Source organism: Mastigoproctus giganteus, chromosome 13 (assembly GCF_048544385.1).
Source record: "Mastigoproctus giganteus isolate SK-2022 chromosome 13, ASM4854438v1, whole genome shotgun sequence".
Taxonomy (NCBI): domain Eukaryota; kingdom Metazoa; phylum Arthropoda; class Arachnida; order Uropygi; family Thelyphonidae; genus Mastigoproctus; species Mastigoproctus giganteus.
The window spans coordinates 51,598,603-51,613,666 of NC_143587.1; the positions used below are offsets into that span (position 1 = coordinate 51,598,603).

Consider the following 15,064-nt stretch of genomic DNA (forward strand, 5'->3'; position numbering starts at 1 on the left):
ATTTAGCAGTCAGAGGTTTGAACCCCGGTTTACTCAAGGGGAGCGTGTGCTACTGCACTTCCGCTCCTGACCACTCGGCTACGGAGGCCTCTCTGGTTCCTATACTGCTTTTTGTGCCTCCTTAAAGTGATGGAGAAAGCCATTCTTACCAATACGGATTAACCAAATGTTTCCGCAGTCACCGCCATAAATTCATTACTCCCTGCAGAACAGATCCACAATGACCAACCTCCTCTCCACAACACTGAATGCCCTCGTGGACAGCACAGTTGGTAGGATCGCCGTCCTCCCCAAACCGCGTGGAAAAGACCTGAGTTCGAATCCCGTCGATGACGGGAGGAATTTTTATCGGTCTTTTTTACAATGTGGTTGAGTTAGCCAGTCTCATACGAGGGTAGCATAGCTTTTTCTCCAGGAAACTCGGGTTTTTCGTCCCGCAAACAGAAAATCAACCTCAGAACTCACCCAATTTACAAACAATATACGCGGAGCAACATGGCCTTAGTCGCTGATGCTTCTAAAACCCAACACAACAACAACAACACTGAATATTCTCGCAGTCTTTGAATCCAACACTGAATTAGCCATAACATAAATTGACCTCCAAGCAGCGTTTCACGCCGTTGGAGGTTTGTAATCAGTTCTTCTGCATCAAAGGAGGTATGCAACAGTTCTTAAAATCTCTCCTGGTAAATGGGATTCTCTGCCTAAGGCCAAATTTACAAAATTATGATCGTCAGGTGAACTTAGATGTCTCAACAGGAAAACACTCTCCCAAGGAGAGTGTTTTCCTGTTGGCTGTAAGCCATTTTACACCAATTCATTCAGAACAGGAATTACATGCTAGTTTATGTATCTGAAAATACTTACTCCAATCGAGTCCTCTGACAATGCTATGTCTGTTTCATATCAAATTAATAACATCCCCAAACTTGGAATATATCAGCCAATGTGGCCTCAGAATAAATCCTACCAAATATGTCCAAATGGTCTATTTCCCTGCAAAACTCTTCGCCTACAGAGATTTTTTCCATACTCCAAAATAATCCCCATCCCTCTTGGTGGAAACGGTGCCGATTTAGGAGTGATATTTGATTCAAAGTAAAGATTCCATCACTACTCCCAAAGACTGCAAAACAAAATCTATAAGCTAAAATGGATAATGTGCTTCATTATCCAGGTGCTGCTTGCACCTGGTTTACGTCAGAGATGTAGCTATTACCCTTAAATATATCCAAACAGTGGTGTTTTCATCCATTTTATATGGAATTGATATCTGAGGCTCTGCATCTCCCGTCTACTGTAAAAACCTCTATTTGCAACTACATATTATCTGTTGCTCTGGGCTGCGTATAAACCAATCCTCCTGCAGTTCGCGTCACAGCTGTTCTGACAAATACTGCTTTGCAGGCTTTCATCTAGAATTGGTGGAATTTAGTTGATGCTACCGTCAGGATGCTGTGTTGAATCATTTGTTCCCCTAATGATTGGGATACCTGCAACTGGAGAGTCCCTGGACAATTTCTGAGATCATCACTCTTCTCAACTCTTTGAGGACTTCATCTCACGGACAGATTCATTCCCTATCAACAACTTAATATTCTGCTTCGTAGAGATGCAAATTTCCTGAGGTTTTTCAACTAACAAGATCTATCGCTGAGAATATCTGAAAAAACTGAACGCAGTAATACTGCAATATGTGCGTTCTGATAAATATTTGAAGTAATGGGAGTTTTTATTTCTCATTGTATAATTTTATTATATGATTCAAATTCATATTCTATTCCTGCCTGTCCCTATGTACGCAGTGAAGAAGATTCATTTATTAACTTAGCTTTTAATTCTTAACTGCTGAATTATTAATGCTTAACTACTGGTCAATTTATATATTGATGTATAAATTGTATACAGATATCCTAGAAACAGTATTTTTTTAAAAATATTCCTCTTTTATAAACTTTTACAGAACGAATTCGTAGCTCAGACTCCTTGAGAGGAAAAAAAAAAAAACGCACGTGAAATGTAATGTGCTGCGTACATCGCCTAACTTTATTGAAATTAAGGAGGAGTTATTTCTGAACTTTTGTAGAGGGAACAAAAATTTTTATTATTTTACAATCTGTATAAGTGAATTAGACTTCATATTTATTTAACACTAAAATATAGTGAGTCGGCGTGGTTTCAAGTTAATCCTGTAACCTCAAACTAAGAGTTAGACATACGGTAAGCATCCGTTATAGCGCTTTCGAAGGCACCAGCCCCAAAGAGCAGTCCAAGCGGGATCTTCCACTTCACAAGATTGACCAGGGGACCAGAAGAAAAGAGCACTATAAACTGGAGAATTATAATGGAAGTTTATCAGTATTAGTATAACTATATAGTACAAGGATGTCACAGGCTTTTGCTGCCCGGTCAAAAAAAAAAAAAAAGCTAGATAAGAAAACACAAATTATGTACTTCCGTCCTCATATATCTTATATATCCTACAGATGTTCAGTTCCTTTGCGACTTGCTGGATTTCCATGTAAGTGCTCTCTGGGAGACCTATTGCTGCTATGTGGGGTCTTTGGCACCAAACCGGTGGTTGACACAATGATCGGGATGGTCGTTAATTGTTCCGTATGCCACATCTCTTTGACTTCCTGTCTTAGGTCTGTGTACTTCCTGATCTTTTCCTCGTGGGTTTTCTGGAGGTTTCCAGTGTTGGGCACTGCTATGTCGATCAAATAAGTAGCCTTTTTCTTCTTGTCGACGAGGGTTTTGTCTGGTCTGTTATGCGGGACTGTCTTGTCCGTTATTATGGCATGGTCTCAATAAAGCTTGCGAGTCTCTAGTACAGAAATACCAGTTGATCAAAGAAAGTGTACCGTATTATAAGTACGGTACACTTTCTTTGATCACCTGGTATTTCCTCGCTAGATTCTGATGTATTATCCTAGAGACCTGATCTTGTCTGTGAGTGTACTCCGTCTGGGTTATTACCTTGCATCCTGCAGTGATGTGTTGGATCGTTTCTGAGACCAGGTGGCATCGTCGGCATGTGTCTTCTGTCATTCCATGGTCCTCGACGATGTATTTTGTATAGTTTTTGGTGCTGATTACCTGGTTTTACATGGCGAGCATGAATCATTCGGTCTCGGAGAAGAGCGTCCCGTCGTGAGCCGTGCATTGAAAGCCATTTTTATCTGTGTAGCCTTGATGGAGGTCATTGTAGTATCTGCCACGGAGTGTCTTCTTTGTCCATCTTTCTATCTTCGTTTCTTCCGCCCGGGTAGGAGGGGTCTCCTCGCTTATTATTATTATTATTATTATTATTATATAATTTTGTACAATATATTATTATATATTGTATAAAAGTTTATTGTATACAATGTGCCGATATTATTCAGTCTCCAAGGCCATAATAACGTCTAAAGAGACGAAATAAAATCAGAACCAGCTCTTACTACGTAGCCTAATGACCAATATTTATCTTATATATGTATATTTATGAATATTTATCGTTTCGACAGTGCCAGGGTTGTAATGCAATAAAGAATTATAAAGAATTATAAACGTGTGAATGATTAACATCTAAAAGCAAGGTTTGATTTCCGAAGAGTTTTCGGTTTGTCATTATTATAATCTAACAGCTTGGAAAAAGCACTGTTGCTGGTGAACAGAAGGAAACATAAGTAGAAATAATTTCTTTTTAAGGAGTTGGCATTTGAAGTATAAATAAGAATAGGCAGTCATGGATATACTGGCATTACAATACGGGTATTATGCGGTAACTTACTCTTCCAACGAAGGATGTACTTAAAGGAATTTTGCAGCCACAATATGATCTATATTATTGCCAACCTGAGGCTTCTTCAGTGACTGCCGGCATTACATTTATAAATTGTATCTCTTGGTTACCTTTATGGCTTAGGTCGGAACAGCTGTTTCTCCATGAGCATTTCAAATGAACATGCCTATTCTGCTTCACTAGTATTAGTAAGGCAATAACTGCTAGAAACACTGTCATGTCAGGAGGGCAACTTATCCGAGAATTTTTTTTTCTGTTCGCATAGCGTATTCAAATTACAAAATTTTACCATTACCTTAGGCAGAAGTAATCTATACTTTTCAAAAATTCGAAAAATATTATTATAATTGGTGGTAGTAGTAGTAGTAGTAATATCTTTATTGCTCGTTTTTTGTTGTTGTAGTAGGGGTTTTGGGCGTATTAGTGACTTTGACCTTATTGTGCCGTCTATGTCATGTCTGTAAATTGTGTTGTCTGGTCTAGTTGTTGCCGAGTTTCCTGAGGAAAACTATCCAATTCGCGAGTGAGACCGACTAACTCAGCCATGTTGTGAAAAAACATGTCGTCGGCTGACAGGGCCAATTCGGAATGCTGTTGTCTTCCTGGGATGTGCCAATAGTCACTTTTTATGATGGAGTTCAAAATGGACCTCAGACTTTCTCCTACTAATCGCATTGATCAATTTCTGTTCATTTTTATAGAATTAATTTGATCTAATTTACCCTTGTTATACATTTATTTTTATTTTGTTTATTCCAATAAATCTCCTGTTTTATTATGTTATACACTATTCATTTATCTCTTGTCTTGTAATCATTACTGTAATTACTGACTTGCCACTAATATAAACCCCACTAGCACATTGCTGTCCAGAGGTGAGATTATAATCTCCAACTGAATAAATAAAATAAATAAATAAAAAAGCCCATAAAAATTCCTCTCGTCGTTGACAGGTCTTTTCCACCCGGTGTGGCGAGGGATTTATTTCTATCAGCTGTGTTTCTCCGGAGGGCTGGTGAATGACATTTACATACCAAAGTGTAAAGCAGACAATGTCTTAGATTGTGGAAGAGCATGTATGTTTGACGTGTAAGGTATTTATATGGTTTTATATTTAAGTAATTTCAATTACAGAGGGAAACAAACTCAAATATTCAGTTTCATATCTAATTTTATCTGATATGTACAAAAGTATGCTTTACTGCATTTTATTTGCGATTATTTCTTTAACCTAATCTTTTAGAAATACAATTATTTATTTAGTTTAAATTATTTACAATTACAGTTATTTTTTTTAACTCCTGGCGGATATTATCTGGCTGTAATGACTTGCTATACTTTTTTTTTTCTTTTTGCAGCCAAAAGGCTGCCACAAGCATACAAAACTCCATTCAGATTAGTAACAAGCGTTATTTAGTAATTTTGCTAATTATCCTCTGAATTCCAAGGGAACCTACCATGACAAAATGTTGAGAATCTCTGTATGACAGTATTCAAAATAAGCAGTCATTTCCAGAGATGTATTGCTAAAAAAATAGTACCGGAACGCTCGTTCTCCAGAAGACTATATGATAACGCCACATCGACTGTACAGTAACTGAATCAGACTTCAGACTCACGGTTCATAGAACAACCAGTTCTAGCATTCAGCCTATGGCGAATCAAAATGCAGCGTTCGCACGCATCACTATATCTCATTCATTGGATCTCTTTATCTAACAAATTGTACTTTAGTAAGAAACGTTCAAGTTTCATTGCGAAATTTATATTTTTGTTTTTAAATAAATCTATTAATTTTAAAGATTACTATTAATATATATTTTTAGTAGCAATGGGTAAAATAGATATTTCTCCCTCCCCTTTGATTATGCCGTTGTTTCAATAATATTAGGTGTATAAATTTAATGATTTTCTATTATGACATTTGGAAAAAAGTACCGGAAGGTCGTTCCAGCCCGAATACACCACTGGTCATTTCTCAGTTTATGAGGTAGATGTTCTGTTTATACTCCTGTACGACCGCATAGGTCAGATGAATATACAACTAATCATTTTGCGAAGAATTCAGTCATTAATCGTATTTTGCAGTCATGATCGACTCAAACACGTGTGTTAAAGTACTTCACGTTGACCACTTTGCTACATCAGGTACTGATGGTTTATTCAAATAAAATATATATCAACTAGTAGCATAAATTTTTTTTTTACAGTAAGTGTTTTTAAAAGCATAGCGATCGCGGAGAGAATGAAGTTATAATAAAGAACTGCTATACATCATGTGTTTATCATTTCCTTTTCTTATTTCATCATATTTGACAATTTAATTTTTTTATTATCATCTTTCGTTTTTTATTTCATATTTTCTTTTAGACGTCCTTTTTTTTTAACCCTAGAAATATTTAAGTCACGAAATCATTTTTATTTTTATATCATTATAATATAGAAAAATATAAAGTTACAATTTAATATTACACAAAAAATGGTTACAATTCATAAAATAAAATTGTAAATATTGAAAATCGGGTATAAATAACTGAGTATGAAAGGAGAAACGGCGTAGCTTGCCGTTTCTCCTTCATACTAAAGATTATGCCGTTGCATAATCTTTAGCTATTTTTTAATGAAACTTTCAAAACGAATGAATAAAAGCAACAATAAAAATCATTAAAATACATCTACTAAGCACTTAACACGATTCTCCTGCCATGTACTTTGTTCCTAACTGCATTAAACCAAGAATAAAGCATTCTGAATCGAGAAGTGGTATGTTGTTCAGTCGCGTTAAACCTAAAATGCGTAGAATGTATTACTTTTGCGATATTTCTTCTGGGTTTCTCGATTTTAAAAATTGAAGAAAATTTTGAGACTTTAATCATATCTGGGATGATATCAGTGATAATTTTTCAAGGGAAGTTAATTGATCCATCCCTCCCCCCCACCAGCATCGCCGGTGGCATTCATGAAGCTAACTAAGGAGAGACCAGACTATCACTACATGTGCGCAATACACAGGTGACATAATCAGGGGCGGTCTTCTGTAAGTATAAGGTGCTTTCTTTATGTTGTCAGGTTACAAGTAACAAGTCTGGGCGTCATATTTCTAATGCATATATGTAGCCGTAAGTCACGAACTAACCCTGATGTCAATCGAGAGCTGGCGCGGTTAAAAGATGAATCGATACACGGTTGGTACTTGTGTACGAGGGATGTGGGTCATGGCGTTAATCGTGAGTGTATGAGACTAAGAAATTTAAGAGGGCTCTTGCTAGCTTCATACCTTTACAGTAAAGCTTAACTTCTTATACGCTCTCTCTAGAAAAAGTTGAAACCAGAATACAGTACTCGTATTTCAGTAATAAACGCCAAATGCTAGGTTTAAAATCTCACTGAAACTTCGAACATTTTTAGTTTTATGGAAACTGCAATTTTTAAATTATTGAAATTGCGTAATACTTATAATTGGATGAAGACATAACTGAATAATTATGAGGGTAATCCCAGTCCCATCCATGTATATGATAATATCGTCACCTGTATCCCAATTCTGTATACTTTTATGATCTAAAGATGAAATATTATGTTGTCTTATTTATGTATTTATTTAAACAGCTACAAAACAACAAACAAACATACGTTAGTGTGTAGCAACAAAAATAAAGTTACACGACTCCAAAGCAAGCAGACACTTGGAATACAAATTTCATCAGGTAAAAAACGGCAAAAGTACATAAATGAAGAAAAAAAAAAACAAACAAACAATTTAAAGGCCCAGGTAAGTGGTGCGGTTGGAGATGTCAGTTGCCTCTTGAAGTGTCCAAGGGTATCAAATATCTCCAGTTTGCTTTGTTAATTGATCATGCAGTCCTGTTGTAGTAGTTGAAATATCCATAATTAGTTCTTGCATAGGATGGTTTGAGCAGTGGATGGTTTCTTAAAGCTCTTTTCGGTGCGTTGAAGTTAATTTGTGAAACGAAGTGAGGGCAATTTATGGTACCATTTACCACCTGGTTAAATAGGAGTAAATCGGCTTTGTATCTTCTTTCTTCCAGCGTTTCAAGTCCAAAGAGCATACACCACTCTTGGTAAGATTTCTTATTATATTGTAATCCACTTTTGGTAAGCTGCATGGACCAGATCTGGGAGGGAGGCATATTCTAGGGCTGGCCTAACATAAATTTTGTAAAGATATATTGAATATTGCCAATTGATTGAAGTCTCGGTTGATTCTTTTAAGAAATCCTAGTTTTTTGGCAAATATTTGTTATGACAAATATTAAAAATTTCAATGACGCCTTAAAATTGGCTTGGAATTAATTGAAAATAACATTCAAAAACATCCGTATAATAGACGTGCGCGTTACTTGGAGAGGATAGATCATGACTGTTTAAGAAAGACAAAAAATACTTTATAAAATTTATTGTAAAAAAATATAGAGTCCTCGGTTCAGGTAGTGTAGGACACCTGGAATGAAACGAAAATTATTAAATGGATTCAGATTAAAAATCATATCTAGCGAAGGCTAGTTATTGTGAAATTATTACAAGAAGAACGGGTGCAATGTATTATTTTTACATAATTTATTTTGACTTCCTTAATGTTCGTTCATGAATACACGAGTGTGGGCTGTATTAATTGAAAAAATGGAAAAATTTCATTAGAAATAAGTTACTGCTGTGTTGAAAAGAAAGCATGGTTATAAATGGTGTCGTTCAGCATACAATACTGTCATGATTATTAACAGAGACGCTCCCACAGGGTTCATTAATAAAGATATTATGAATGGCATAAAATATGTTTCATGTTAAAACATTTCGATTATAAATGTGTGCGGTTAACAAAATAATCGGGTTATGTTACTTCAACAAGATTCAGATAAATTATTCAGATAGTCTGAAAATGGCAGTTAATTTTTTGAAATTCGCCTTATTTAGCGTAATAGATAGTTACTTTTGGGACACCCTGTATATCTACGCTGTCCTGTCAGAATTTCTGTTGATTTTTATTATTACTTCCATTTTTTAATTATTATTTCTATATGTAGTATATATGTATAACTTTTATTATATATCAATAAATGAATATCATATATTGTACTGTATTTGATCTAGTCTAGATAAAATAGTATTATTAAAACAATCCCCAAATAATCTTGGCCCGAGCAGGGGTTCGCTGGTAAGATTAAAACCTCAAAAGGGGTACGCGATTATTGTAAGTTTGAGAAACACTGATTTAAGTAATATAAATTTCATTTAATTTATTACTTAGCAAGCAAACACACTTAAGATATTGAAAATGGAAATAATTTAGTGGTAATGTTAAACTGGCAGTTCATTAATAGTAAGCCAATACAGGACCTTTGCTGCTAGAGATAGTTATTATTGCTTAAAATAATGGTTGGTACCAGAGACGCTTAAAAGACTTAACACAGTCCTTGTACCAACCAGTATTTTATCGGTAATTTATTTTATGCTACCACTGTCTTATCAATCCATGACAAGGCTAGCACAACTCGTATAATCACCGTCCTCCCCACACTGGATGGAAAACATCTTGTTCGAATCCCTGAATGGCACACGGAATTTTTATGGTTTTTTTTTTTTTTTTTTTAATGAAAACCCCAAACACGAAAGGTATCAAAACCTATAGTACTTAGTACCGTGCATGGGTTGAAGGAGAAGTATGGGGAGGAGGGGGATGCCGGAAACTTTGCTCTAGAGACTAAACATGGGTTTCACCACTTCAAGCCTCCAATAAGCAAAGTGGTGGTATTTCGCCGGTTGATGAAAATCATCTACCACCTATGGTTCAGTTAGTCCGTCTCAGGCGAGGGTATCATGTTTTTTTTTTAACTACCGGTAACTCGGGTTTTTCGTGCAGCTCTTGTGGTAAGGTTTTTTAGGAGCATCAGCGACTTAGGCCATATTGCGCTGTATATAACATGTCTGTAAATTGCGTGTGTTCTGAGGTAGATTTTTTGTTTACTGGACAAAAATTTAGAATTTACGGAGGAAAAAACCATGCTACCCTCAGCTGAGACGGACTAACTAAGCCATGTTGTGGAAAAGGACCATAAAATTTCCTCGCGTCATCGATGGGACTCGAACTCAGGTCTTTTACACCCGGTGTGCGGAGGACGGACATTTTATCAACTGTGCTACGAGGGCTATCGTGCAGCAAACTTGCAAATCGAGCACAGAGAACGTGCAGTTCACAAAGATAATATGCACAGCATAATATGGTCTGATTTGCTAATGCGCCTAAAAACCCTACAATAATAGCAACCCCACAACCTCAATTCAATTAATGCTAATATTTCTATAACTATTCTATAAAGAATTTCTGTATGTGGGTGAAGGTTGTTCATTAGCTTTTGCGCTCATTCACGCTGCAGTTCCATCCCTTCTCATCAACAAATTGTTGGTCAAAAACTCACTGCTTATGTAAGCAGTCGGTATGTGGGTGAAGGTATGAGAAATGAGAGAGAAAAGGGAGCAGGTAACTAATGACATTCACCCGCCTAAAATATTTTTCTCTACCACAGCTGCTATATGGGTGTTTCTGACTATAATTTTTAAATTAATTTTAAGCCAATTTTAAAGTTCATTGTAATTTTTCATATATCAGTTTGAAAATCTCATTTAAGAACGAAATAGGCTTTCAAACAAGAACAATGATTACCGAATAGAATTATTTAGATTTTAAAAGGGATTTTAAAAATAAATCAACATGAGAATGCAATTTCCTTCTCTAACAATATGCTCAAATGGTGAGACAATTTTAAATTAAGCAAAGATACTCTCCGACTGGATATGATAAAATTTTCTTTAAGCCAAAGAATAGTTAGACCATTGTGAGGCAATGATTTACCAACTGTAGCACAGTTGGTAAATCATTGCCCTTCCCACACCGGGTGGAAAAGACCTGAGTTCGAATCCAGGAATTTTTGTAGGTCTTTTTCACAACGTGGCTGAGTTAGTCGATCTCAGAAGAGGTAGCATGGTCTTTCTTCCGGAAAGCCGGGTTTTCGTTCTGGAAACCGACCACAGAACACACGCAATTTACAGATATATTATATATAATATCGGTGTTTTGATACACCATAGACACTCTTAAAAAACTACAAAGTAGTTGTTGTGGGCATCATTTGCTCTTTTCATATTGTGCTCTGCCTTCACGACGAGTTGCCATGATACTGCACTACCTCAAATAAGTAACGCTTCACTAATAGAGAAGACTATTGTTACTTATTCTCAGTGAGTACCACCACCCAGACATGTTTCAAGGCTATTGGCCTATCATCAGTGGGTGGGCAGGTACCCTAGTATATAATATATAATAGATATATTATATACGGCCCAAGTGGCAATATGACCTAAGTTGCTGATTCACGTACAAAACACTACAACTACCAGTAAATTATTGTGGGCAAACTGAAGTATGACTTTTAGAATTGGAAAGCATATATACTGATAAAATGTAAATGAATTAAGGAAACATTGATTTGGTGAAAGGACGGATGGATCCATCATTAATCGGAAGGTCAGGAGCAGAATGCTCTCAACCTTCGGCGGAAGACAGGCGCTCACACCAAAGCCAGCAATAAATAAAGTGAATTCCGTACCACCAACAGGGGTACTAACAAGTGTCAGTAGGTTGAGCTCAGAGTCTGCATGGGTAGCACAGTGGTATCGTCACCGTCTTCTCCACACCGGGTGGAGAGGCACAGGTTCGGATCCCGTATGACGCGAGAAACTTTAATGGGCTTTTTTCACTCCGTGGCTGAGTTAGTCGGTCTCAGGCGTAGATAGCAAGGTTTTTTCCCGTTCAGGCAAATAGACCAGAGAACACACAAAATTTACAGACGTAATATATATATATTTATATTTATAGAATAGTAATATTACAGCGTTTAAAATGTTAAAATAAAATATTACATGTTAAATATAGAACGAATCGATTTTCAAACTATGGAGGGTTCTTGCACTATAACTTATCTAATTATGGTATATTTATATTTATATATATATATATATATATATATATATATATATATATATATATATATATATATACAGTATGGGCATATATAAGAAATTATGGGTGGCCCTAATATAATAGTTTCAGTTTTTTTTTTTTTTTTTTTTTGAGAGAAGGTAATCATGTCTCGGTAATAAGCGATTTCTGCGAAGAAGGTCGCATCCATAAGGTAAGTCCCAGAAAGGTAGAAGTCACGTTCGAGTACGTAGAAGTTTACGTTCAAAAAGATCACAATTAAAAGAAGAAATTCGATGCAGAAGGTAAGACCCATCAAGATAGAGGTCACTTTCAGAAGGTCACATGTTGGTGTAAGATTCACTTTTAAAATAGTCAGATCTCAATAAAGAAGGCCGCCGTAGCCTAGTGGTCAGGCGCGCGGGTGCATAAGTACACGTGCCTTGAGTGACCGGGGTTCAAGCCCGTGACTGCTGAATACGGTGCTTGTTCTTGTATTCTGTGTATCTTGTAAACTCCTCTGACCGTTTGGTCGTCCCGGAGTATAAACAGAAAATTTATTTACTTATTAAGTAGATCAAGCCAGGTCAAGAATTTGCCGGAACCAGAGGGCGGTTTACATGAATCTCCTTCTTAAAAAACAGTGACGCAAAATTCATTGAAGCTTTTACAATTTTCTCTAGTTGAAATGAGGAAGTGCTCATCTACATGTGTCAAATGTTCCGGTCTTTTCCACAAGAATGAATCTTGTGGAAATCGAAGAATGTTGAAGAATTTGCCTCCAGTCTTCCACTTCCTCACAATAGCAACAGTCACTTCAGAAAACACCCTCTCCACGAGTTTCTGATTTGGGGGACCATGCCCTGTAAGCAAAATAGTAGATTTTTTTTGCTTACAGCGCATGAATGTCTTGTTGTAATGCCTATTGTGCTGGACTTCATCTATTTTTCCAAACATTGGTTAAGGATATCGAGATTCTGACTTGATATGAACATTTAACTTTTGCTCAAAATCCAAAATATTCACAAGAACATTCCTCCATAGGCAATATACAAGACAAGTAGAAATAACATCTAATTCTTCAGGTCATTTTCAGCAATGATTTGCAGCTGTCGAAGCAGTACAATATGCGCAACAAATACCCAAGTTGAGCGAAGCAATGTAATCCTTTGAAGGCCCTCAAGATGTCTTGGTATCACAGTCCTGGTAGCTTTTAGAAAACCTCTGGCTCCCTAGATCACAAATGGCAAGAAAAACACTTTATAGACGAGATCGAGGGATCTGCGTTCAAATCCCAATCAGAACGGGTAATCGAAGCATACATATGTTTTATGTGTGAAATTCACTGCGAGAATGGGCAAGACGAAAGATTTAAGTGAACTTTCACGTGGCTAGGTGGTCGGTGTCAGACTAGCGGCATGAGCATCTCGAAAATGGCAACTACTCATCCAATTTGTAATGAATGTGGGAAGCAATTGAAACAACGTGGACCAGACCCAATGTGGCGCGCTTTTTACATCTGATTTAATCCATGCGCCAATGAATCAAAGCTATTCTGAGGGCTAAAGGGTGAGCTACTAGCTATTAGGCAAATGTACCTAATAATGTGTACCACTTAGTATACAGTCTTTGAGCAGCGTGCATTTTTAAAATTGAAAGCATACATTAAGAGGTTTATTATCTCTGAAAATAATATTTATTTTGTCTTTTCTTTTCAGTTGATGCCAGGGGTATTGAATGATGTCCTGTGGGATTTAACATTTCCTTGCCTTCTGTCGTCATTTTCGCTGCTTCAGTTAGCCTTCCTACAGACAGCTCAAGTAAAGTTGGCTCCCTCCAGACTCAGCAGTGAGACCTGTGTGTCTCTCATTGTGACGTCACATTTTTGTCTCACAATTGTGGCGGACATACTGTTGACCATCAAAAGCACTCTGACGGTAAAACGCATGATATTATTGATATTTTTAAAAATTTTACAATATGTTTTTAATTGTCATTTTTATTTATATCAATATACCTGACATATCTAATACCTCTTAGCAGGAATACGTTTCGCAGGATTTGTGTATCTGCATACGACAAGAACCAAGGTTTTTGAAAGGGAATTTATGAAGGGCAATTATGAAGTTCTGCAACAATAATGTATGGTAAAATGTCCTGAGAAACCAGCTGACTTGGCAGTTCGTGAAAAAGAACAATGACTTTTGGCGCTATGAAAGCAACAACCAGTCCAAAGCTCAACAGGCTATAATATCGACTTATGGATCGAATAGTGGTGCCAGACAAGTGTCTCTTGAACTCAGTATTCCAGAGGAGAGCTGTGTGGAAAGCGTTAAGAGTAACGGTACATCGCTGTCCTTTAAGATTAGCTGGCACCAAGCTTTTGACACAGTCTGACTTCAAAAAGTGCATTAATATGCACTTTGAGTTTTCTGAAAAATCGATTGGTCGTTGAGTATGCCGTGGACACATGAAGGATGGCTTAACCTTTTAGGCTCCGTCAATATTCATCTGAAAATCCACACGAGAACAAGACAAAGCTGTTGGGTTCACAAGCACGACAATATCAGAACGTTATTTACATCTACTTCTTGTACATACGAAAATTAATGTAGAGGAGAAAAAGCCAGTAAGGAGTTCTCTTCGCGTGGATTGAGGTCCCCTCCTTTGTTAGGATTTGGAATCCTTTTTAGTTGCTAGGCTTGTTGCTCCTAGCTTCAAGTGCACTATTGTAGAGGAATATATTGTGTCTAATTTTAGTTCTGCAACTATTTTATAACTTTACAGGAATCTTCTTACATCTTTGAGCTTCAAGAAAAATTATTTTGGAAACATTTCACTTTTTTATTTAATAGCGACTCTCTGTTAACTGAAAGATTAATATGAAATGGTATTACAATATATATCACGTTTCTTACATATTTTCTACCCAAAGATTTAAATGTATCACAGTCAGTTTATAGAAAAGTTTTACAGCACGATGAAGCCTTTAGTTTCTATAGCTGTTTAGTTGCCGATGAAATTGCAACAAAACATGATAAAATTGAAAATATTGCTGATATCCTTCAGAAACAACTGTAAGAAAAGAAACACTATGCTGTTTATTTAATTACATCGACATCTTAACTTAGTAATGTCAAGTGATATTTGAATGCAAGTTTATATTCATTCATTCGGTTTGTGTGAAGTATTTGTAAAGAAAAATTGAATTAATAGAAAAAAAACTGAATGAAAGGGCCGACGTTTATTAAAGATGATGAATTTGTAGATAAGCAAACATT

The 15,064-nt window shown here is 36.4% G+C and overlaps 1 protein-coding gene across 1 annotated transcript in view; it reads left to right on the forward strand.

Annotated features, from left to right (window-relative positions):
- The window catches only part of LOC150076045 (uncharacterized), a 198,471-nt gene that overhangs the window by 143,651 nt on the left and 39,756 nt on the right, over positions 1-15,064 (forward strand). The window contains exon 3 of the mRNA XM_090387578.1: positions 13,502-13,720. Within this exon, the coding sequence (XP_090243704.1) occupies positions 13,502-13,720 (219 nt within the window). The remainder of the gene's footprint in view (positions 1-13,501; positions 13,721-15,064) is intronic.